Source organism: Dasypus novemcinctus, chromosome 15 (assembly GCF_030445035.2).
Source record: "Dasypus novemcinctus isolate mDasNov1 chromosome 15, mDasNov1.1.hap2, whole genome shotgun sequence".
In the NCBI taxonomy this organism is placed as follows: domain Eukaryota; kingdom Metazoa; phylum Chordata; class Mammalia; order Cingulata; family Dasypodidae; genus Dasypus; species Dasypus novemcinctus.
Genome location: NC_080687.1, coordinates 62,408,245 through 62,433,525, shown reverse-complemented (window position 1 = coordinate 62,433,525; position 25,281 = coordinate 62,408,245). Strand labels below are relative to the sequence as shown.

The 25,281-nt window shown below is 38.4% G+C and overlaps 1 protein-coding gene across 4 annotated transcripts in view; it reads right to left on the bottom strand.

Annotated features, from left to right (window-relative positions):
* Positions 1–25,281, bottom strand: part of TBC1D4 (TBC1 domain family member 4) — a 237,751-nt gene that overhangs the window by 71,595 nt on the left and 140,875 nt on the right. For 2 of the 4 annotated variants that reach the window (XM_012520062.4, XM_012520059.3), the window contains exons 2-4: positions 15,763–16,350; positions 14,249–14,338; positions 10,160–10,264 (exon numbers count right to left, since the gene is read on the bottom strand). In XM_012520062.4, the coding sequence (XP_012375516.2) occupies positions 10,160–10,264; positions 14,249–14,338; positions 15,763–16,350 (783 nt within the window). Of the gene's footprint in view, positions 1–10,159; positions 10,265–14,248; positions 14,339–15,762; positions 16,351–20,915; positions 21,133–25,281 lie in introns of those variants that run through there. The other 2 variants (XM_071208259.1, XM_071208258.1) reach the window with 2 other exon arrangements.

The window sequence follows — 25,281 nt, the reverse complement described above, 5'->3', positions numbered from 1 at the left end:
ATCTATTTTTTAATTAATTTTTGTAGATGTTGAGAGGTACAAGTCTAAATTCATTCTTTTGAATGTGGATATCCAGTTGTCCCATGTATTTGTTAATCTCATTTATTAAAGAGACTATTCTCTCTCCATTGAATGGACTTGGTACCCTTGATGAAAATCAGCTCACCACAGATGCACGGATTTATCTCTGGACTCCCAATTGTATTCCTTTGGTCTGTATGTCTCTTCTTATGACAGTATCATTCTGTTTTAATAAGTGTAGCTTTTTAATAAGTTTTGAAATCAGGAGTTTTATGAGTCTCCCATTTTGTTCTTCTTTTATAAGATTGTTTTGGCTATTCAGAGTCCCTTGTGATTCCATATAATTTTTTGTTGCTTTTTTGTTTTCTTGTCTTTTTTTTTTTTTTAAAGATAAATAGATCACAGAAAACGTAACATTAAAAAATGTAAAAGGTTCCCATATACCACACTCCCCACCCTACCCCTGCTCCTCCCACATTAACATCCCCTTCCATCTGAGGCACATTCGTTGCTTTTGTTGAATACACCCTGGAGCACTGCCACACCACATGGACCACAGTTTATGTTGTAGTTTACCAGTCCATCCAGTGGGTTATGGCAGGATATATCCATATAAATTTGAGGATTGGTTTGTACATTTCTGCAAAAAACAGCTGCTAGAATTTTTAGAGGAATTGTATTGAATTTGTAAATCACTTTGGCAGTATTGACCTTTGATTAATATTAAGTCTTCCAATCCATGAGCACGGGATGTCTTTCCACTTATTCAGGTCTTCTTTAATTTCATTCAGAAATATGTTGTAGTTTTCAGTGTACATCTTTCACTTCCTTGGTTAAAATTATACCTAGTATTTTATTCTTTTAGATGCTATGTATATGGAATTGTCTTGATTTCCCTTTCAGATTCTCCATTATCAGTGTATAGAAACCCAAATGATGTCTGCATGTTCATCTTGTATACTGCAACTTTGCTGAATTTATTAGTTCTATTACCTTTCTTGTGCATTCTTTGGGATTTCCTATAAATAGGATCATGTCATCTGCTAAAAGGGATGGTTTTACTTCTTCCTTTCCAATTTGGATGCCTTTTATTTCTTCTCCTTGCTGGACTGCTCTGGCTAGAACTTCCAGTACAATGTGGAATAAAAGTGAGGACAGATGGTATCCTTGTCTTTTTCCTGATCTTAGGGTGAAAACTTTGTTTTTAAGTATATTTGCTGTGGCTTTTCCCTAAATGCCCTATATTATGTTGAGAAAGTTCCCTTCTATTTCTCCTTTTCTGAGTGCTGTTATTAAAAGATGCTGATTTTTGTCAAACTCCTTTCCTGCATCAATTGAGATGATCATGTCGGTTTTTTCCCTTCATGCTATTAATGTGGTGTATTACAGTGATTAATATGCTTATGTTGAATCATCCTTGCAGTCTTAGAATAAATCCCACTTGGTTGTGGAGTATAATCCCTTTAATATACTGTTGGATTCAGTTTGTCAGTATTTTGTTGAGGATGTTTACACATATATTTTTAAGGGATATTGGCCTGTAATTTTCTTTTCTTGTGCTGTCTTAATCTGTCCTTCCTATCAGGGTAAAGCTGGCCTCATAGAATGAGTTAAGAAGTATTCCCACCTCTGCTATTTTTTTGAGAAGGATTGGTGTTAAATATTCTTTAAATGTTTTGTAGAATTCAGCAGTGAAGATGTCAGTCCTGGACTTCTCTTTTTGGAGCTTCGGGATTTCTGATTCAATCTCTTTACTTGTTATAGCTCTATTGAGATTTTCTACTGCTTGCATTAGATTATGTAATTTGTATGTTTCTAGCAATCTATCCATTTCACCCAGGTTTTCTAATTTTTTGGCATATAATTGTTCATAGTACCCTCTTATAATACTTTTCATTTCTGTAAGCTTGGTAGTAATGTCCCCACTTTCATTCTTGATTTTAGTTATTAGTGTCCTCTCTCCGTTTTTCTTTGTTAGTCTGGCTAAAAGTTTGTCAATTTTTTTATCTTTTCAGAACACTAACTTTTTGATTCTATTGTCTTTCTATTCTCTGTCATTTATCTCTGCTCTAATCTTTACTACTTCCTGTCTTGTACTAACTTGGTTTACTTTGCTCTTCTTTTTTTAGGTATTAAGTTAGGTCATTGATTTGTGATCTTCCTTCTTTTTAATGTAGGCATTTAGAGCTATAATTTCCTTCTAAGCACTGGCTTCACTGCATCCCATAAGTTTGGCATGTTGAGTTTTTGTTTTCTTTCATCTCAAGATATTTTTTATTTCCCCTTGTGATCTCTTCTTTCACATATTGGTTGTTTATGAGTATATTGTTTATTTTGCACATATTTGTAATTTTCCCAGTTTTCTTTCTGTTACTAATTTCTCACTTCTTTCCATTGTTATCTGAAAAAATACTGTGTATGATTTTAATATTTTAAATTTGACATAAGGCCATTTTAATGTGTATAATATAATACTGATCTGTTACTTGAATGCTACTTTCGAATCTCACTGAGTGCTCTGCTACCAAAGACAGTTTAATTAGTCTATCAGTTCTTTGCTTAGTTAAGTGTTTTGTCAGATAAAGATCTCTGAGGAAATTTTGTCTGCAATAGTTAGGAAACAACAAAATTAGTTTGACATTCATTTACATTAACAGGTATACCACTTATTTCATATTTCTGGATGAATTTTATATCTAGCGTGAAAACAAATGTGTTTAAGTTATGTTATAGGGGAAAAAAAATGAGTGTGGAAAATACATCAAGGTTGTTGTCTTCTAAGTCATTATCATTCCACTTCTGATTTGTGGCACCAATAAGCTCTGACATGGCATTCTCTAATAGCTGGGTGGCCAGTAGCTTGAAAACTGCCAGTTAGTTTTTGTTTTTTGCTTTTCTACTAACTCAGTTAAGAAGTTTGCATCTAGCCTTCCAGTTTCCTAGTGTTTCCTTGAAGCCAACAGCTCCTCCTCCTCACACACTGTTAACTTCCAGGCTGTGCCCCTGTCTTCTCTGTGACACAATCACCAACATAAGGGTGTGGTTTTCCCACACTCTGTAGGAAATCAGATCTGATTCTAAAACCTGGATGGCACAGCTCTGGAATACTAAGGATTGCATCCAAATGTACCTTGATATTCAACAGCATTTTCCATGCTTGGTAAACAATTTTTTAGGCTTTTTTTCCTCTTCCCCTTTGGCCTGGCTTAAGAATAACTTGTTATTTAAAGTATTTAATCTACTACTGATTTGAGTACATGAGGAACCTGGAATAAAAAGAAACTTTATTGTTCTCATATTAGTGAAAGAAGATAACAGACACTGAGCAGTCAGGCATTATTCAGTTAAATTATACTCTATTACCAACCTTAAAAAAGGGTTTATGAATAATTTCACATCATTCTCTGTTTAATGAATTATTCATAAAATGTTACTTTGTGTTATAATTAAAAATAAAGATTTCTAAACCTTGAGAATAAAAGCACTACGTGTATAATCTTTTGCAGTTTTATTTCATTTACCTTGTGCTGCAGTTTGAGATTAATTTGTGAATTCCAAAAAGGGAAAAATTACATTTGTTAACTAATCTATTCCTCTGGGTATTATACCTTTTGATTGCATTAAATTCTGCTAAGATGTTTTTTATTAGATTACCTGTTAAGATTAGGGTTTTGATTTGACTATGTCAGTAGGCATGACTCAGGCTGAGTCTCTGCCCCCTTACTGGATCTGATAAATGGACACTCACAGACAGAAAGAGAGAGAGAGCTCTGTCATTTTTTTTATCCCCACCCCTTGTGGCTTTTTGTGTGCTGTCTGCTCTGTGTCCATTCGCTGTGCGTTCTTCTGTGTCTGTATTTATTTATTTCCCCTCCCCCTTGTGGCTTGTTTGCTGTCTGTTCTCTGTGTCCATTCGTTGCATGCTCTACTGTGTCTTTGCTAGTCTCCCCTTTTCGTTGCATCACCTTGCTGAGTCGGCTCTCCATGGCACTTGTGGGCCCGGTGGCGTGCTCCGTGGCATCTGCAGGTTGGGCGGGGCTTCACGGTGCTTGTGGGTGTGTCACAAGGCGGCCCGGGGACACCAACCGAGAGCCTCGCATTTGGTAGACGGGAACTCAGCTGACTGAGCCACAGCCACTTCCCTAGCTCTGTTATTTTTGATCCTGCCATGTGACAGAAGGGAGAAGGCTCAAACACCTGAGGCCCTGGGGAGCGATGGCACATTTTGCCTGATAACTTACAGCTGAGATGTGGTAAGAAAGCAGAACCACAGAGACTGATACAGGAAGCCCTGAAAGAAACAAGCCCTGTGCCAGGAGAGAGAGGACTACAGGATCACTTAAGCATGAAGCCTCAAGAGGAAGAGGAAGCCCTGAGGGGAAGGCAGAGACCAGCCAGAGATCATTGACCATCTTGCTTCAACATGTGACAACTAACTGGTGAGAAAGCAACCTCGAATTGGACTTTTTTACAGCCTTGTAAGCTTTAACCCCCAAAAAACACCCTTTATAAAAGTCAAGAGATTTCTGGTACTTTGCATCAGCAGCCATTTGGCAGACTAACACACTTATTATATATTCAAAAGCAATTTTAATTACTTAGGCAGATGATCATTTTATATTTTCTTGTTTATATTTTCTTGTTTCTCATTTAAGACACCAAATGGGTTAATCATCTGTTTAGTAATACAAATAGCTTTCATACAGGTTTATTATTTGTTACTTAACAATAACTTTATAAAAGGTCCCCAGAGGAAATACTGAACTCTTGGGTTTTCTTATCTCTTTGTTAATATAAATGAAAGAAAAAGCCATTTTAATGGTGTCTGAAATATGAATACCAACTCTTCCCAGCCACAAATATCACTATAAACTTCGACTTCTAAAATTTTAAATATTCTATTTTCTGATATCCACCACTTTTTCAGATGGTCTATAAATTCTATCATGGGATCAAAGCAACTGGAAGTTCAAAATGACACACTATAAATAAATTATTTTAGTCTAGAGTCAAAGGGAAAACCTTATAGGTCAAGAGGTTAAAAGCAAAGGAATGAGCAAAGTTAAAACAATCATATGAACACAGAAAAAAATAGAAAGAAATAAGTATTCTTGATGTTACCATCAGACAAAACTGAATTCCCAAAAAAGCATCAATTGGACCAAATAAGGTCAACTTATGATGCTAAAGGGAAAATCCTTAACTAAGATAATGTCCATTGTCTTAGTTCGCTGAAGGCTGCCAAGGCAAAATACCATAAATAGAATGGCTTTTATAACGGGAAACTACTAGAGTAAAAGCTTACAGTTCCAAAGCTGTGAAAATGTCCACATCAAGGCATCATCAGAGATGCTGTCTCGCCAAAGGTCGGTGTGGGTGATCCTGGACTCCTGCCACATGCCAAGGCAAAATAACTGCCTGTGCTCCTGTCTGCCTTCTCCCCAAGTTCAGCTGCGGGCGGTCAGGAGTATGGCTCACCGGTCTCTCCCCCTCTCTCTTTCTGGCCTCGGTGCTTCAGCTTTGAGCTAATTCCAGCCTCCAGCCTCTCTCTCAGCCTCTCGGAATTTCTCTTCCTGCAGCCGCAGGCAATCCTGGAGTCCCCTCTCACACGGCAGGGTAAAATGGCAGTTCTCTTTCTCTGGGTGCATCTGCCCATTTCTCCCATTTGTATAGAACTCCAGCAAGAGGGCCGAGCTCCACCTCGGGTCATACCTCACTAAAGTACTCTGAAGGCCTCAACTGAATTCAGTCCAATCAAAGGGTCCCACACCCACAGGAATGGATTAACTCCAAGAACATGACTTTTTTCTGGGATTCACAAAAAGCGTTAAACTGTCACACATACACGTTTATACACCAAATATAGATCTCTGATTGCATATTTGAGTTGTCTAAGAACCAAAAATTGTGTAATAACCTCAAAGTTTATTCAGCCTAGTTCTCTGGGAAAACTTAAGTCTTCAAATCATCCAAGAAAGAATGGCACCAGTCCTATTTTTAACAACTGTTAAAAGGAGGCAATCATCTCTTTTAGTGGTTAATCACCTACACATTGAAATGTTCTCTATATTTGTCAGATTTTAAGCCCATTTACCATGTGTCCTAAACTTCTTATTCCTAGGTTAAATGATCCCAATTACTTCTATTTTTCTTCAAATAAAAAACTTTTCAGATTATTAATTCTTTGAAACTGCTACAACTTTTCTCATCTCTTAAACTACCAACCCCAAACCTAAACATCTCTCATTTACCCACTTAAATTTTTATTTGTCCATAATTAGTAGTAACTTACACTTTTTACACACCCTTTAAACCAATTCTTGAGAAAGTGTTTTTTAAAAAATGATAGTTCCTACAAATCTCAAGTGTTGGTTAAACAAGATGCACCTCCTACAGCTGTGGCAGTAAGAAAGGAAGGAAGGAAGGGAGAAGGAGAGAGAAAAGGAGAGAAAAACTGAGCATCTAAACTCCCATGTAACCATCAGGGCCCATCAGGACACTATTCTGTTTATAAAGCTATAGCAATTGCATTTTATCACACACTACAAAGAAGCAAAAGAAAATGCTAAATTATGTATTCTTTTTTGCATCCAGAGAAGATAAGCCACTATATGTGGTTTTGCAATACCTTGTCTTACATAACTGCCAAGGCCATATCAAGCATAACACTGCTTAGACCTAGAATACTTAACTATTTTTTTTCTGTATGTTAGCTGCTTGTGTCAGCTTGTATTATGTAGGAAATTTACATTTAATCTTTCTCCTAGCTTGTAGTTCTCATGCTTCCCTATTCAGTGAAGAGGCAAACTGGTAAAATTAGAGTAAACAAGCTTTCAAAGATTCTAGCACAGAACTGTTCTGAAGAATCACGACACTAACACGGAGATTCTGATACAGGCCCAGTATAACAGGAAGACATTCGCAGCCAGTCTAGTCGGTTGCCTTAGTCACAGAGCTTCTTAAGAGAGAAAAATGAGCATGTTCCCAGACGTTCTACTGGGATTCCCTGCTTCCAAAACTCATTCTACACGCCTGAGGGTTAAACAAAGCTAAAAGCAAAAACCAAACCAAAATGAAACCTGCAAACAAGACTGGAAATTAAAAATGGTTTACACGGTCTTCCCTTTAGGGCAGATTATCCAGTTAGAAGTTAACTAGCACCTAGAAAATTATTGCCTGATAAGAGCCATGCACTCATTTAATCATTCAAAATACATTAATCAAGCACCTGCTATTCTACAAACACTGTGCAGTACAACATGAACCTTTCACAAGGTCCTAACCTTGGGAAATTCCCAGTCTAGTTACGTAGATGGTTTGTATATATATAAGTTAGTGTGATGGTTGGCAGGCACTGCTGGAGACCTATGAACAAGACATAACTCCTGCACCAAAGGAGTCAGGAGGCTTTAGTAGGATGTCATATTTAGGCTGGGTCCTGAAAGATACGTAGAAGAAAAGAAGGTGTCATACAGTGGGTCAGCTTAAACAACAAGCATTTGTTGTCTCACAGTGTCAGAGGCCACAAGTCCAAAATCAAGGCATTGGCAAGGTCATGCTTCTCCCCAGTGTCTGGAGCCTCCTTGTGCTGGCTTGCTATGATTCTTAAGGTTCCTTGTCTCGCATCTCTCCTATTCCCATGGTGATCTCTTACTCCTTTTGTCTGCTCTTCTGGTTTCCCTAGAGTTCAGCTTCCCGCTCCTGTGTGGCCTTCTCTGACTTCTGGCTTCTCTTCCCCTTCTAAGGCCTCCAGTAATGGGGATCCAGACCCACCTTGTTTCAGTTGGCCACACCTTAACTACAGTTAACATTCTTCATAGATCCTATTTACACTCGAGCCCATGTCCACAGGAACACAGATTAAGATTAAGAACATGTCTTTTTTGAGGTCCATAATCCAGTCTCCCACAGAAGGAGAAAAGTATTCCAGGTTACAATAGCATAAGGCCAGGCCTGCTTTACCACCAGTGAAGCAGTAGGAAGTAGAATGTGAACCTAGTAACTAAAGCATTGCACCACAGTCTTGTTCAGTGACAGGGTGGATGGGTGGGCCTGGCCTGGCCTACTGCCCCTGCCTGACCGAATAAAAGGCAGTAGACCCCTGCTCCTGGCCTCCTCTGATGAGGCAGACTCCTCACTCCACGCAGAAAACAGTGGCCTTCGAATTTCAGCTGCACTTCCGTGACCCCTAAGGGGCCTTCGGAGAGCTGTGGCCGCTCACTTACATTCCTGATCTCGTGTGTGTCCTATGCACTAAGCATTCGCTGGGTCAGTAGTAAGCCGCAACCATTGTCAAACCAGCCTCTGAGGGCTGGCTTAGAGAGCGGCCTTGAGGCGGAACAGTATGTGCACCGTCAGAAAAGGGCACGGCATTCAGGCCGTCAGAAAAGGACACGGCATTCAGGCCGAGGTAGGACTGGAAAAGAATGGACAAGAGCCTCGTCCTGCCATCCTAGGCAGTCTGGAATTTGTCCTTCAAATAATGAGGCATAAACTAGTTTCTGGTCAGGAAACAGAAACAAAACTAGCATAATGTAGAAAAAAGAAGAGATAAGAGATTAAGCCAGTGGCAGGGAGACTGGTCAGGATACTAATACAATAGGACAAGTAAAGAAGATGAATGTCCAGAATCAGAGAGATGAAGAGGAAGAGGAGGAGAGTGGGGTATGAGAGCCATCTCTAACATTGTGTCAAGAGGACTTGGGGAATACTGGATATGGGAGGTGAAAGAGTGTATGTTTTCTAAATCGGGAAGCTGGGTAGAGGGTGCTGACAAATGTTTAAAACATGGATTATAGAATAGGTTTTGGAAAGGAAGGAGAGAAAGGGACCAAGAACACGGTAGACAAATCAGGCCTTAATTAGGAGGGGGGAAAGCGAGAGGAGTGTTTGAGCAGACGAGGGGATGCGGCATGAGTGGTAGATTATCCTAGATTATCCTTTCCACTAACCTTTAACTGTTGAGTACTCCAGTGTTATGTCACTGGTTTTTGGCTTTCCTTCTCTGTCTTCCCCCTGGGTGCTCATCTACCTCCATTCCTCCAACTATCATTTACACAAAACTCTCAAATGCCTATCTCCTGTACTGAACTGAATATGCAGCAGTCACTTGGATATTACTATGTGGATATTCCACAGGTATGGTTAACTAACGCATATGGAGTTAGGGTGAAAAACTCAAATGATCAGACAGGTGTATTTCCTAGAGAAAAAAGGTTGGGAACTAGTCAAAAATGCATTTGTACCAATTCACCCCTGCTTCATTATTCTTCACCTCACACTGCCCACACCCCACCCCCCTCCCCAGTTGGCAGCAGTTAAGGAGGGCTAACTGGATTATGCACTGAGGAAATGAGAAGGGTAACTGCCTGGCTTATTTGTATACATCTAAATTTCCCTGGGAGATACCTGTAGGAAGATTACATGTCTAAGGAAATATTTTTATATAAATCTCTTCAAAGAATCATGATGCATACATCTAAAGGTGTGTGTGAAAATGGTTATGGAAGAATAAGTAAAACTTTGAAGGAAAAAAATCAACATATTTTTTGTAATTTAAATGTATTTCCAAATCTGCTTTACCTATTTCCTCTCAAATTCCAATTGCCCCAAAAAACAGAGTGAGTGGAAGGTAGAAGAAGTGCTGGAATTGACTTTTAAATTCCAAAGAAAGAAAATAAGGCTTATAAAAAGACCCTAAGGAATAAATCATTTTAAAAATCTGAGGAATGGTAGAATGCAATACAGGAAAATAACAAAATACTTTTCTTCTCTGCTGATATGAGCATTATCTACCCTGAAATGTATAGGGACTAAGAGAATAAAAGGCCAATGGCCCTCCTATTTCTTACATGAGCAACAGAAAAAGGAACAGCTTTTCTCCTATTAGTCTTTTCCTACCTTTTAAAAACTCGTAGTAACATGACTAGATTTTATAAACTATCTAGACTTTAAAAATTACTATTACCATTTATTTTTGTTTTTCTACAGCTGTGCTGCTTTGAAGGGCAAATGCATATTTTTAGATGCCCTCTTCTCTTCCCACTGACAGCTGTTTGACAAGGATTAGGCTCCTAAGAGAAGAGTCTTCTGTAGACAGATGTGATGGCAGGAAGCTGTGAGCAATAACACCACTTACCAGGGATTCGCTTGCACACTGGAACACGTAACAAGTATACTGGCTCAGCCCAGCCTCTGGAGATTCCCGACAGATAAATCCAAAGTGATCAATATGCTTTATACCCTAGAGGGGGGAAAGAAGGAAGTATTCATGGGAATATGTCCTTTTAATCTGCAATATGGAAATCAACATCTGTGCTATGCATTCACAGTTCCACAAATCTCTCCTCAACACCGGCAGGGGATATAATGTCATAACGAATTTATAGGGTGGCCTTCTGATACATAAAATAAAGGGAGAGACCAACTCAAACTGTTTTGTTTCTGACAATTACTCGGTGACTCAGGGCCACAGAAGGAAAAACATGGAGGGCATAATCCACTGTGTCTTGGAATAAAACCTCTACTCAGTCTTTGGAAGTAATGAAGTTTCCGATTTACTGGTGTTCTTAGAATGGGCACTGTGATGATTCCTCATAAGTCCTGTTCTTGTCCACATGAGCCTAAACTGCCAATGCTCTAATTAAAGGGCATGCAATTCTCTAAAGTATGTATGAAAACAAATTTAGATACTGAAGGAGCTGCACCTGTTGGGAGACTAATATGTTAAAGAAATTATTGCTGTTGTAAGTTAATCCAAATTCATAAATAAATCGCTGTACTTCCTGAACAGGCTAAATAATCTGAATTATACTCAACAAAAAAAAATTCTGAATCTCTGTGACTTCCATTCAGCCTGAGTACATACATACCAATTTTTTGAAAGCATCTTGTTATTTTATTAGCAAGCACAGTGCTTTGAAAAGCCAGCAGACAGAAAATTTAAAGTTGTCCTGAAATCACTTAACCCCAATGAAAAGAAAACAGACTTTGGAATCAGACAGATCTGTGCTTAAATCTGTTCAACCAATCTGCTAGGTGAGATAATGTACTAGAGGCTGCTAATAATTATTACTGAGCCTTCATTTCTTATCATAAAAGTAATGATACCTCATCTTAATCAGGTCCAAGTCATTAGTGACTGAAGAATATCTTTCACTAGCTTAGCACTAAATGGGAAAACATCATGGGCCCTCATTAGCTCGGCAAGTCTTCCAGCAGTGGCAATGTTTTCAGTAAAGAAAACGACTCCCTTATGCCCCATGTTTGCCAGGAGAACAGTCTTACAGATTATGAAGAAACATTTGTAGGAGTGCTTATGTTAAAAAAAAAGCATGCCTGTTCCTGGATGCAGCCACATATCAGTTCAGACCTGCAGAAAGAAGTAGTAAGAGCAGGGACCACTCAGTGAGAAGTGAGTGTTAACTGTACTGACAGTTATTCTCATCAAAGGCCTTCCCACAAGTTTTCCTCATGCTTTCGTTTAGTTCTTTTTCTGAACCAGAGTATCAGAACGCACAGCTTGCCTTCCAAAAAAAAAACGTGGAAGGCACAGTCTTTTAGAATAACTCTTGGCATTCTTGGGGGAGGGAGAAATTACATTTGGTTTATATATCACTCTTTCCCTAGTACCTGGCACAGGGTCTGATACGCAGAAATTGCTTGTTCATTCAACATGTATTCACCTATGTGCTAAACTATGTCTTATATTTTATTCTTTTAAGTTTTTTTTAAATTTCTCACCCCTCTCCCCAGTTGTCTGCTTTCTGTATCCATTTGCTGTGTGTTCTTCTGTGTCCGCTTGTATTCTTGTCAGCAGCACCCAGACTCTGTGTCTCGTTTTGCTGCGTCATCTTGCTGCATCAGCTCTCTGTGTGTGCGGCGCCACCCTGGGCAGGCTGCACTTTTTCCGCCCTAGGTGGCTCTCCTTATGGGGCGCACTCCTTGCATGTGGGGCTCCCCTATGTAGGGGACACCCCTGCGTGGCACAGCACTCCTTGTGCACATCAGCACCAAGCGAGGGCCAGCTCATCACATGGGTCAGGAGGCCCTGGGTTTGAACCCTGGACCTCCCATGTGGTAGGCAGACACCCTATCCATTGGGCCAAATAAGGCCCCAGAGACCACACAGACTCTGCCCTCACAGAGCTTACAATCCTTACAGAGGCCAAGAGTCAAAAGTTAATTTACTAGAATGCTTAGTAAACATTTTTTCAACTAAAATGAATAATCTTTCTACCAGACTTCTTTCAAATATGATGTTTCCTATTCTTTACAAAATCGCCATATATTCCTCCTATATTCAGCTATTGTCACTCTCTATAGTTATTAGAGTAGATTTTTATCTATACAATTTCATGTCTCCATGTAATAGAAAAAATATTAAGACAAAATATTGTAAATGGAATTGCATTAGCTAAGGCTGGGGAAAACCATTTAAAAGATATACAAAAACTCTCTAGTCATTTTCAAAGGGAAGAATGTATGAATACCATATCTATGGCAATGCTGACTCCAAACTTTAAAAAAAGAAAGAAAGAAAATATGCCTACTCATGTTTTCTTAACATTAGAATGAGGAAGAGGCCTTGGCAAGATTAAGCTCCTTGAAGGTATATTTAAGTCCCTGTAGGAAAGAAATCAATCCTTTTAAATTCCAGAAAAATCCTCAAAGGTATTCTTGCATTTTTTTTAACCTTCCCACATTCAAGTTTAGATACTCCTTCTATTCCAAGTTCTTCAAAAATTCATTTATATATTTATAATATATTTATGTAGTTTTAACTTTTACATTGATTTTCTAAATTATTACTATGGTCCTTAGGACACTAGCTTATGCCTAATATTATAATCTTATACACATTTAGCTGTAGCAATTAAGCATTCTGATACAATGTTTATGAATAAAAGAATAAAAATATACCCAAAAAAACAGGCACTGCAAAACATTCTTTTAAAAATTTAACATTTACATTGACATAAATTGAAAATATTAGTTCTCCTTTTTACTCCATGCTGTGGTAGAATGAGCAAACATGACTCAGTTACATCCACAGGTCCCACTGCCCAAGACTCTGCAGAACACTAACTGAAGGCATTTTCAAAAGAACTCACAACCACAAAAATTCTATCATTGGAAGAATCTTGATGAATTGATGCTACAAAGAGAAAGAGGTGGTGAAATGAAGACAAACTGTGGGCCTGGACAAGAGTTTTGTTACTGGTTGTTGGGGACTGAATTACACCCCCCACGAAAGGCATGTCCAGGTCCCAATCCCTGGTCCCATAGGATGAAGCCATATGTAAACAGGGCTTTTGAAGATGTGATTAGTTAAGGTGTGCTCATAGTGAATGAGGAGGGACCTAAATCCAATATGGCTGAAGTCCTTACAAGTAGCGGAATTGGACACAGAAAGAGATGCTACAGAGTGCAGCAAAAAGCTGGAAGTCGGGAAGCGGACTTGGCTCCGTGGTTAGGGTGTCCATCTACCATATGGGAGGTCCGCGGTTCAAACCCCGGGCCTCCTTGACCCGTGTGGAGCTGGCCTATGCACAGTGCTGATATGCACAAGGAGTGCCCTGCCACACAGGGGTATCCCCACGTAGGGAAGCCCCACGCACAAGGAGTGCGCCCCATAAAAGAGAGCTGCCCAGCAAGAAAGAAAGTGCAGCCTGCCCAGGAATGGCGCCACACACACGGAGAGCTGACACAACAAGATGACGCAACAAAAAGAAACACAGATTCCTGTGCCACTGACAACAACAGAAGCGGACAAAGAAGAACATGCAGCAAGTAGACACAGAGAACAGACAACAGGGGCGGGGAAGGGGAGAGAAATAAATAAATCTTTGGGAAAAAAAAGAAGCTGGAAGTCAATAGAGCTCAGAAAAGAAAGGATCAGATGCATTGCCATGTGATGAAAAAGTAGAAGAACCTCAAACATTGCTGCCAGCCAGGTGATAACAACTCTGGAGGAAGCAAGCCTTCTAGCCTCTGAAACTGTGGGCCAATAAATTCTTGTTATTGAGTCAACCCATTGTATGGTATTTGTTTTAGGAGCTGCAAATCAAAGATACTAGCATGGACACAAAAACGGGAGTCCTCAGTTTAAAACAAAATCTCTTTACAACAAACTTTGCTGAGGTTTTAACTCAGCTATACTGTAGTTAGGTTACAAATAAGATTTTAGTGTTTTGTTCAAACACTATGATACACTTGAAATACATACCTGAGAACATGAGGAAATATCTTTAAAATTCTTTTCAAGTACAACCGATTTAGTGTCTGGACTGATAAGATTAATCTCAAATCGCCCAACCTTAAAAATAAAAACATTCCAATTAATTTCAATTCCTAAAGGTCTAACATTAGACTTTACACTTGAATGGTTAACTAATAATATAGACTCAACGTTATAGCCCATATATATCTAATCACAGATGATCCAACATCCAATCAGCCAATATTTCAACCCCAAACATCAACTGCCTCAAAACATGTCTTCCCTTATGACTAAAATTATTGAAAATTAAGTTAATCTTAATTTACAAGATAGAAGAAACTGATTTTTTTTCAGATTAGAAGACTGTCTTTTCAAAAAATACGTAAATTTTCTTCACTTAATGATTTCCAAAGAGCCAATTATTTAGTTATAATTCATAATCATACATGTCCCAAATGGTCAACCAAATATATACTATACAATTGGGCTATTTTTAAAAATAAAAAATCATTCCTAAAAATTAATAGCAAAGATTATGACTAGCTAAGAAAAAGGACAAATCTGACAACCCAAAAAAGAGGGAAATTTCACTTAACATATAACTTAAGAACACAGACTCTTTTATTACATGCTTAGAGTTTTAAAAAATATTAAGCATGAACTTCTAATAAAGCAAATATTACACACTGAAACTGTTTACCATAATATGCTATGGAATTTCCTTCTCAGGTTCTTAAAGTACGATGAAAGGACAGAAACAAATTTGAGAAAACTCAAGTCTTACAAACTGAGGTTTAATTGGAAAGAACCTTGGAAGTTCTTTCAAGTGGAACTTGACATTTTCTATATCTTGTGTAACATTTTTAAAAAATTACCTTTTAGAATTAGGAATTATCTTTTATACCTATAATAGAACTTATACCAAACTATTTTAATAACTGATCCAGTAAATAGCATATCTTTAACATTTGCTTTTGTCTGATAGAGTAAATCAGTGTATTCACATCTGAAATACCCTTATGAGTGCCTCGACTCTTCTTTCTCACTAGAAAACCCCCTCTTTCTCTTCCATGCCTAATCATACTGTCCTAGATTATCACCTTTAAATCCTCTATAAGATTGGCTTACTGCTGTTATAAAATACTGCATTTATTTAAGAATCAATATAAGGAAAAATGCTACTGATACTAAGAGTCACCTTCTATTCCTATTCTTTGCACCATGGTTCCATGACGTTCCTTTAACTGCTTCTGTCTCCTCCTCTCCCTTCTCTGGTCCCTTATTTCTTACAGTCCAATCCATGTCTGCCTCAAATTCCTTCTCTACTTTCCTTTGCTCTCTTTCTGCACCTGAACTTAATCTGCTTCTGAGAGTGAAAGAAATGAAAGTTGGATTACGAGTTATCTAGCGATGGCCCCGGGGGGTAAGCAAAATGAGGAACTGGGAGGGGCAGGGCACCCCGCTGCTCCTAGCCAGCAATTAATGATGAAATACCCCGATAGGACTCTGCCAACAAGTACCTGAAAGAGCATTGTTCTGTTCTTCTCTGAGTCTGAGGGCTGTACGTGACTGGGTGCACTCGCGTGTCTCCTCCGTGGCTGTGTTTTTTGGCTGCTCTCATGAACTTTCCTTTGCATGACTCCCGTGACGCTGCTGCATCGAGACCGAAACTCCTGCTGCTCATCTAAGCCATAATCTTCCAGAATCCGCTCGGGGAAGCAAACTCGAGAGCTGGGCGGGCCAGGATGGCTGGCCACGGCTGGCAGGACAGAGTGGGGGCTGGTGATGCCGTCCATTTCCTCCACTGGACTGTCTCCAGGTGAAGCGGGCCCCTCGGCCTCAAAAACCAGGAGGTCGTCGTCAGGCGCCGGGCGGCACTGCTCGCCCTGGATCTTCAGGCGCAGCTGCTCGTGCAGGCTGAACTTTTTAATGCAGTCGTCAATGAGGCTCGAAGGCGCCTTCTTGTGGGACACCGTTACCTTTCCACAATACAAGACTTCAAACTTCTGAGAGTTGTAAAAGGCGTCCTCATTATCTTTGTTGGGCTTGGCATCCTCTTTCATAGCGGCTTTAGATAACTGCCTTATGCTGCTGATAACATCAGGAACCTGGAAAAAATTAAAACTCCTCATTTGAGTTGAATATTGAGAAAATATTTCTGTTTACCTAGACTTGCTATTATCACACAGAATGTATTCTCTACCTAAATATTAAAATTTAAAACTAATAGACGCTGTACAAAATAAAGCATAAAACTTAAATTATACTATCTCACATAAAAGATTAAAAGGTAAAATAGAAATTAAGTGATAGCAGTAGTATCCTTTCCTATTTTAAATATATTAGTTTCCCAAACACAAAACCATGAGACTAGATGGGCCATTGCCAATCTTTAATAAATCATGTAGCAGTTTGATATTATTGATGAATCCAAAAAGAAATATTGGATTATGTTTGTAAACTGTTAGAGGGTACTGGGTTCAGAGGTTTTACTTTTACTTGATTAAATAATGATTAAGGCTTTGATTGGGCCATGTCAGTAGGAAGTTGAGTCCCTGCCCTTGGTAGGCAGGGACTCACAGAGAAACCTTACAGCAGAGAAGAGAGATTGTAGTTTTGAGCTGGAGCCTGGAAAGTAAGCATACAGATGAACAGAGCGCTGAATCTGGAGAAAATGAAGCCCCAGGGAGAAAAGTCAGTTGCCAGATAGCTGGCCTTGCGGAGAAAGGCAAAGCCTAGAGAGCCTCACAGTCCACAGCTAACCCTGTGGAGAAACCAGAGGAGCTGAGCCTGGAGAGAAATGAGCCCCAGAAAGAGAGGAACCCAGGAAGCCTGAACCCTGGCAGACGTCGGCAGCCATCTTGCTCCAAGATTTTGGTGAGGGAAGTAACTTATGCTTCACGACCTGGTAACTGCAAGTTTCTATCCCCTAGTAACTATAAGCTTCCACCTCACATAAATTACCCTTTATAAAAGCCAGCAGGTTTTGGGTACTTTGCATCAGTGCCCCTTTGGTTGACTAATACAATCATAAATTTATTATGATAACTTTTAAAGTTATGAGACTCAGCTGAAAGGGGTGATTGCTCCAACAATGATGATAAAATATACTTCTGAGTGAAGAGATTAAACCCAGGCACCCCTCATCAGCATTAGCCATCAAGAAAATATAAATCAAAACCCCAGTGAGATACCACTACACACCTATTAAAAATGGCAAGCATTAAAAATAACACGTGTGAACAAGGATGTGGAGCAACTAGGACTCTCGTACACTGCAGGGAGAAACGTAAAATGGCAAGCCAGTTTACAAAACTGTTGGGCAGTTTCTCAGAAAGTTAAATATTAGACCTAACTCATGACCTTGCCATTCCACTCCTACCTAATTATCTAAAAGACCTGAAAACATACATCCACACAAAGGCTTGTACACGAAATGTTCACAGGAGCTTCCGTCACATAACCCAAAACTGAAAACAATCCAAATGTCCCTCAACAAACAAACAGATAAAATATGGCACATCCATTTGGTGGAATACTACTCATTTCTCTCCTGGATTAAGGCAATAGCCTTTCAACTGGTTTCCCCTTGCCCCCTTCAATCTACTCTCAAAGCTAAAATGATCTTTTAAAAATGATCCTTTTTAGAGTCATGTTATTCACCTGCAAACCCTCTAGTAGCTCCTCATTTATTCAAGAATAAAATACAAAGAGCCTTGCAATGCCCTTACCTTCCTTCCAGGGCCCTAAGCATGTGCATATAACATCCATAGACTCTATGTGCACTGTGGCTTCACGTTCTCCAAAGGACCCTTAGATAGACCTAGATTTTAATCTTTCCCTCCTCACCTCAATTCCTCTGACCATATCTCCTACGATGCTCCTTCTACTCTACTCCAGCTACAACGGCCTCCTTATTATTCCTTTAACACGCCAGGTACCCTCTTCCCTCAAGGGCTCTCTGCTCCTTTCCTAAACATCTGCACTGCTCACCTCACTAAAATCCATGCTCAGATGTCACCTTGTGAGGCAGCACCCCCTACCTCCACATTCCCCTGGATTTTAACCTGCTTTTTCTCCATAGTGCTCGCTACCTTTAATATTTTGTATAATTTATTTATTATGTAAGCTAAAATGTAAGGTCTAGGAGAATGGTGATTTCCTGATTTTTATTTTCTCATTTTCACATCCCAAGGGCTTAGAATAATTTGAGTACATTCCCAATATATGTGTTGCCCCAAAACACATTTATGGTGATTTTTATCTTTGGAAGAAAGGGAAGATCATTTTATATTCAGAATTGCTTTATGTGCCGTCATATATAGTATATCTTCAAATCTTCAAGCACCAAATCTGAAATCAGAATTTCTTCTCTTCCACATAATTATTTGGGATACACTGCCGGAGCATTCATTGTTTAAATCACAAGGAATTCAGCTGGCCGATAAGAGTATTTCCAATGAAAGAGTCAAGTCCAAATGTTCTACTTTCAGAGGACTCACCCTGAACACCTGACACGGTTCAGGGATGAAGTCATGTGTTTTGTTCTAACACTTGACCAACAACCTTAGCTTTCTATGGGATTTACCCTACCTGACAAGAGCCAAAGCTATGGAGAATGAGAGAGTTGACATTCAACCCTACGAAAAATAAAATGATTTCAGTGGGCTGGGCAAAGTCCCAAGATAGAATGATCCCTTCTTCCTCACTAATTGTATTTCAATAAATACTTTTCATCTGATTTGCAACCCAAGTGCTCCTGAAGTTTTTGGAGTTGCTTGAGAGTTATATTCTACTATAGAGACCAGAAATAAAATCAATTCAACCTTAGTTCCGTCAAGGCATCTATATTATGTTTGTCATTTTTTCTCTACCAGTACATTGAGAGCACTTCGGTGAAGAACTGATTAGTGCCTGAATTTCTGTAGTCTCACAGGACTTTGCCCAGTGACCACAGGTAAAGATTCAACAGCTAATGTAATTCAGAGAATGACCCAATCTATAAGCAAAGATTATCATCTTCAATTCTGAACTGAGTAGACAATGTAAACTTCCAATAATTCCAATATTTTGGAATTCTAATAATTTGCACTGTTAACCACAGAACATAAGGCTTTACACCTTAAAACTTAGATACAGATCCTAGTTGCCTCTAATACCCTCTCTAAGGTTGACTAACCACAATTTTCAATGACCTTGGCTGCAGAGATTCATTAACTGAGAAACTAACAACATTCAGCTCTGTTTTCCCTTTCATTACATGGAAGATACAATGTAGAATTTAGCATTGCACATTCCCTGCCTATATATAACTCAGAACCTATACCAAAAGGGACACATTCATAAAGAAAGGATAGTAAAATATTCATAGTGAGGAAATGAGTTATGAGGGAACCAGAAAAAAACTTTCATTGAGGCATTTATTTAAGGGATCAGTTATAAGCAGTGCAAGAAAGATAAAATCACTATCCAGTACTTAACATGTACACACAGTATTTTGGGATACTAGCAGTCTCCTACAGTTCACTGTTAACTGATATATATTTATATGTACATTCATGAATATTTTTAAATCAATTTAAATCCTCCTTGTATGTATTGCATCGTTCAGACATCTATTTTCCTTTACCATTACACTGTAAGTTTTTAGGTGAAATGCTGAGTTGGGGTCATTTTCGGTCTTTTCCCTGTGACCACTGGGAAAGTAGTCTGTGCTCTGAAGCAACTGAGCAAATGCTATTAGCAAACAGAGGCATAGAAATAGCAGTGAACCACTACCTACGACCCTAGTAAAAGTTCTGTAGGACTTAGCTAGTGAGGTATGCTAGTGATTCATACTCTAGCTATCAATGAACTCCACTGTTCAAAGCCTGTCTACCACCTATGTAGCCTAATGAGGATTTAGAGCCAATGCAAGGTGATGTCTTTATTCTGTTGCAATGCAAAACAAAAGCTATGGAAAGACTCCATCAAACTAGGGATGGAGAAGTTTATAAGCCATCCCCAGCTCGGCTAGTAATTTGCTTTATACATTTGGGAAGACTTATATCACCTCTGCAGCAAAGGTTTTCTCACCAGCAAAATGAAAGGAGACTAAAAGATGGTTAATAAGGTCTCATCTAGTTCCAAATATCTGTGAGTTTACTTTTGCACCAGTGTGAATACAGAAGCAAGATAAAATACATTTACAGGAGATGGAGTATCACCTATATTATTAAGCCAGAAATATTGTAGGTTATTGACATCATTTCTGTTAACTCATAATATCTATTCAACAAACAAAAGATGACAGGGCTTTCTGCAAATGCCTCATATTTGGAAAAAGCACAGTGCCCCCTTTAGCTAGTATTTTGTTTTACACTTTCAGTACCCTAACCTCAAAGAATTTAGATTCAGGTATCAAGATTCAGACATTAAAGCAATTTCTCGATCTAGAGAAAAAAATTGTCATTATAGTCCTTTATGTCATGCTGTCTGTATTTTCTCATTAATTAGTTTTCATAATTATCACATTCCAAGAAATTCCAATGTTATTTTAAAAGTTACATGTCTTCTAACTTAAAAAAAAAAACACCCAAGTTCCATAACTACCAAATTACAACACACTAATATTTAAAGGCCAGAAAAGCATCAGAGAAAAATCTGGATAGTAAAATGTACTAGGAAAAGATACCTTTTGGTCAGGAAGCCAGTTCAAAATCAGAGTTGTTCTTCAGGAGCATCAGATATGCCAAACAATTGATAGTGTTCTCAGTCTTAGCCTCTTGTCACACTTACTAAATTATCTTTCTTTCTAAAAGTGTCAGCCGTAATATCCCTGTATTTGTTAACACTATGCAGCCAATTATAAAACGTCCCACAAGTAACCGTTATTGCTTCAAAAGTAAAGTATTTCCTGACTCTGTAGTCAGGAAATACAGGGATTGTCCAGAACTAATGAGCAGAAGTTTTAGATTTTTAAAAAAAGAAACACTTTAATTTTGATAATCATTGTCTTTCTTATGCCGTTTAAGTGCAAATGTCTGAGAATTATTAACTATGAAGATAAAAGATTAATCTATAGTACAATGTCTTATTTCCACACAGAGTTCACTGATAAACAGAAAGAATTTCAGTAAACTTTTAAAAATGGTTACAAATATGAATGCGAGAATAAGCTTCGAGCAAAAAAAATATATGACTCGGGCAATTCTTTTCCACAATTGATATGAGCTACAAATACTTGACTTATTATTAACCTTTTAATAATAATTATAGTAGGCAGAGGGAGATTTGGATAAGTATTTTTAAAAAAGAAAAGCTAAGAAAAAACATTAGAAAACATTACAAGTAAACTGAAAAAAATGCCTAGGGGATTTGACTTACAATTTAAGCCGGTCGCACCCACATCGAGACAGACTGTATAGAAAAGGCACATATTTGTTTTGGAAGTAATACATACCTTTAAGGAAAAAGTAGATGTCCTTTCTAATTTTGTTTTGCTTAAGAAACTACTGAGATTAGCTCACAGACTGTCCAGGCAACATGGGGAAGATGTAGAAAGTATAAAGAAAGCATTTTGGCAAATGACTTATTTGGTCATTCAATGTTTAACATTTTTATTTAACATTTTAAAATCTAATCTTCTACTAATGGAAATGATCAGGAGGTATATTTAAGCCATGAAATAGTTCTTTTATATTAAGGAAAAACCAAGCATTCCTAAGGCCTGGTAAGGTTTTTCCAGCCCCAGCTACCTTGGAAGCCAACCCAGTCTAGGTTGCTGTTTTAAGGTCAGGCTGTCTGACAAGCTCAACAAGAAATACTTTTAAATTATTTTACTTTTATCCTTAACCTCTTCAGAAAGATACTTTTATTCGTTAAAATCTAAATTATCGTTTTAAGGAACATTTTCCACAGCAAAATGAAGTCTCATTTTCACTAGGTCTAAATTCAGAATAAACTAGACACAAAGTGATTTTAAAATCACAAAATTTTAAAACCAAGGTCACCCTTTAGATATCACTGGTTCCAACTATCTTTTTTCACAGATGTGGAAACAAACGGTTTACATCTAAATTTTGAACTAATAAAGAGGAAAATGAGATTACAAGAGACCAGACTATTTGGGGCCAAAGAAAGCAAAATCTCTGAGTTAAACCAGGGTCATACAAGTAGCTTTGTTTTTGAAACTTGGGCTATGAGCCAAGACAGTTTCCTCTCCAGTCCAGGCTTTAGAAATTTGCAGTTCTTAGATACTCTCAGCTGCTTTGCTCCAGAGCCATTTATAGTTCAGCTCTTCTCCAACCCCTGGTTTCTTGGCCTCAATTACCACTAACGTCAGAGATAAATTCCTTAGACTTTTCTCACCTCTGATTCTGTCTCACAACTCATATCATTGAATTCCTTCCATGAAGGTGTAACTTGTGCTTTTCTTACCCTACAATCACTGAAAGTTTGCAAAAATGACCAAATATAAGATACGAGGACAACTCAGGGAAAAAAAATCTAGAAATCATGCAATTTGATTAACAGAATGGAATCCTCTTAGAAGTGACTGAGTTTAGTGCTAGAAAGATGGAATAAGACAGAAGACTGGGTGGGTGGTTAAGAAGTTGGATGAAAAAGAAGCAGGCAAGACAGTCCTTTCCAAATTCCCTTTTAAAAGCAAAATCAGTATTTTACAGGGGGAAGCAGTCCACAGCATAGCATATTCAAAAATCAGCTAAATGTGCCCACTCCAATTCCTACTATTATCTATAGAAAAAATACAAAACCCTCTCAGCCTCAGGTTTTTCAATTGCAAAAGAGCAATCATAATGCTTATCTAAGAGGAAAGCTTGAAAAATTAAACGTACAAATGTGTCTAGCACAGTGAGGGGATAGTGAAAGCATTCAATAAGCTTTGGTTATATCTAAAATCTAAGTCTGACACTCACTACATAAGAAGAGATGGAAAAAGTGAGAAGCTGCTGCTTAAAAAAATTCCTGCCTTCATGGAATCTACAGCGTAGTGGGAGAGAAAAATAATAAACAAGGTTAATAAAATATAAAGGATCTTAGGTTTTAAAAACTGCCAATGAATGTTATTCTATGTCTGCTTGTCTTCTCCTCTTGTCTTCTCTTTGGGAGGCACCAGGAACCAATCCTGGGATCTTCCGACACGGGAGAGAGGCACCCAATCGCTTGAGCCACCTCAGCTTTCTGGTTTGTTGTGTCTCTGTCTTTCCTCTGTGTCTCTTTTTTGTTGTTCCACTTTGTTGCATCAATTTGCAGTGCAGGTCAGCTCTCCGCAGCACAGGCCAGCTTTGCCTTCACCAGGAGGCCCGGGTAACCAAGCCCGGGACCCCTCCATATGGTAGAGGGGAGCCCAATCACTTGAGCCACATCCACTTCCCTCAGTGGATTTTATTATACTCACAAAGCTGTGTAACTAGAACATTTTAATCACTCCAAAAAGAAACTCCATGCTCCTGAAGAGTCACTCCGCATTCCCTCCTCCCCCAAGCTCCTGGCAACCATTAACCTACTTTCTGAATCTGTGGATTTGCCTATTCTACTCATTTAATACAAATGGAATCAGACAATTTATGACTTTTTGTGCTTCTTTCACTTGGCATGGTGCTTTCAAGTTTCATCCATATTGTAGCAGGTATCAATATTTCATTCCTTTTATAGCTGATTCCATTGTACATATATACTGATAATGTTTGTCCATTCATCAAATGGTGGACCTTTGGGTTGTTGACACTTTATGGCTGTTGTGTGTAGTGCTGCAAGGAACATTCATGTACAAGTTTTTGTGTGGACATACACTTTTTTTTCTCTTGGATATATGCCTAAGATTGGCATTGTCAGGTCACATGTCTTTAACTTTTTGAGCAACTTTTCCACAGTTGTTGTACCATTTTGCATTTCCACCAGCATATATGAGGGTTCCAATTTTTCCACAACCTTGCCAATGACAACACCTGTTATTGTCTATCTTTTCAGGTATAGTCATCCAAATGGGTATGAAATGGTATGTCATTGCGGTTTTGTAAACTTTTTTTTCCATCTTTATAAATCAATGTGGGAGGAGTGGGGTGAGGGGGGTGGGGGTATAGGGGGACCTCTTATATTTTTTGGAATGTAACATTTAAAAGAAATAGAGATAAAAATAAAAATTAATTAATTTAAAAAATAAAAATTGCCAAGAAGAACAATAATGCAGGAAAAGGGGACATAAAATTTGGAGGGGGTGGCTAAGCAGTTGCAATTTTAGGGGAAGGCCTCACTGATAAGATGCTATTGAGTAAAGAACTGATATCAGGGGAAAGAACATTACAGGCAGACAGAACACTAAGTACAAAGGTCCTGAAGCAGAAATTTGCCTCGCAGGTTCAATGAACTGTCAGCAGTCAGTGGGGCTTGAGCAAGTGAGCGAGCAGGAGAGGAAGGAGGAGATTATTGAAGAGGCAGTTGTGGAGGAGCAGTGGCCTTGTGCAGGGCCCTGAAAGGAATTCTGCCATTACACTCCATGAAAAAGAAAGCCACTGGCAGGGCAAAATGCCAAGATCTAAGTTCTGTTTTGTTTTTTTTAAGCAAAATTTTATTGAAACATATTAATAAAATGTACAATTCATACAAAGTGTACAATCAATGGTATGTTATAATCACATAGTTGTACATTCATCACTTCAATCATTATTAGAGCATTTTCATTATTTCAATGATAATAATTTAAAAAAAAGACAAACAAACAAGAAAATTCTTCACCTCTCAATCTCTCTATGCTTGCCCTGCTGTATAATGCTGCTATTTCTGGCTATTCTTGCATACTTATTTATTTATTCATTGAGCAGTTTTGTTGAGATATATTCACATACCATGCAATCCATCAAAAGTGTATAATAATGAATGGTTTTTAGTATAATCACAATGTTGTGCATGAAGAATATTAGAACAATTTCATTACTCCAAAAAGAAAAACTCCATATCCCTTAGCATTCCTTCCCCAGCCCTACATAACCACTAATCTAATTTCATCTTTATAAATTGATTTATATTTACATTTTATA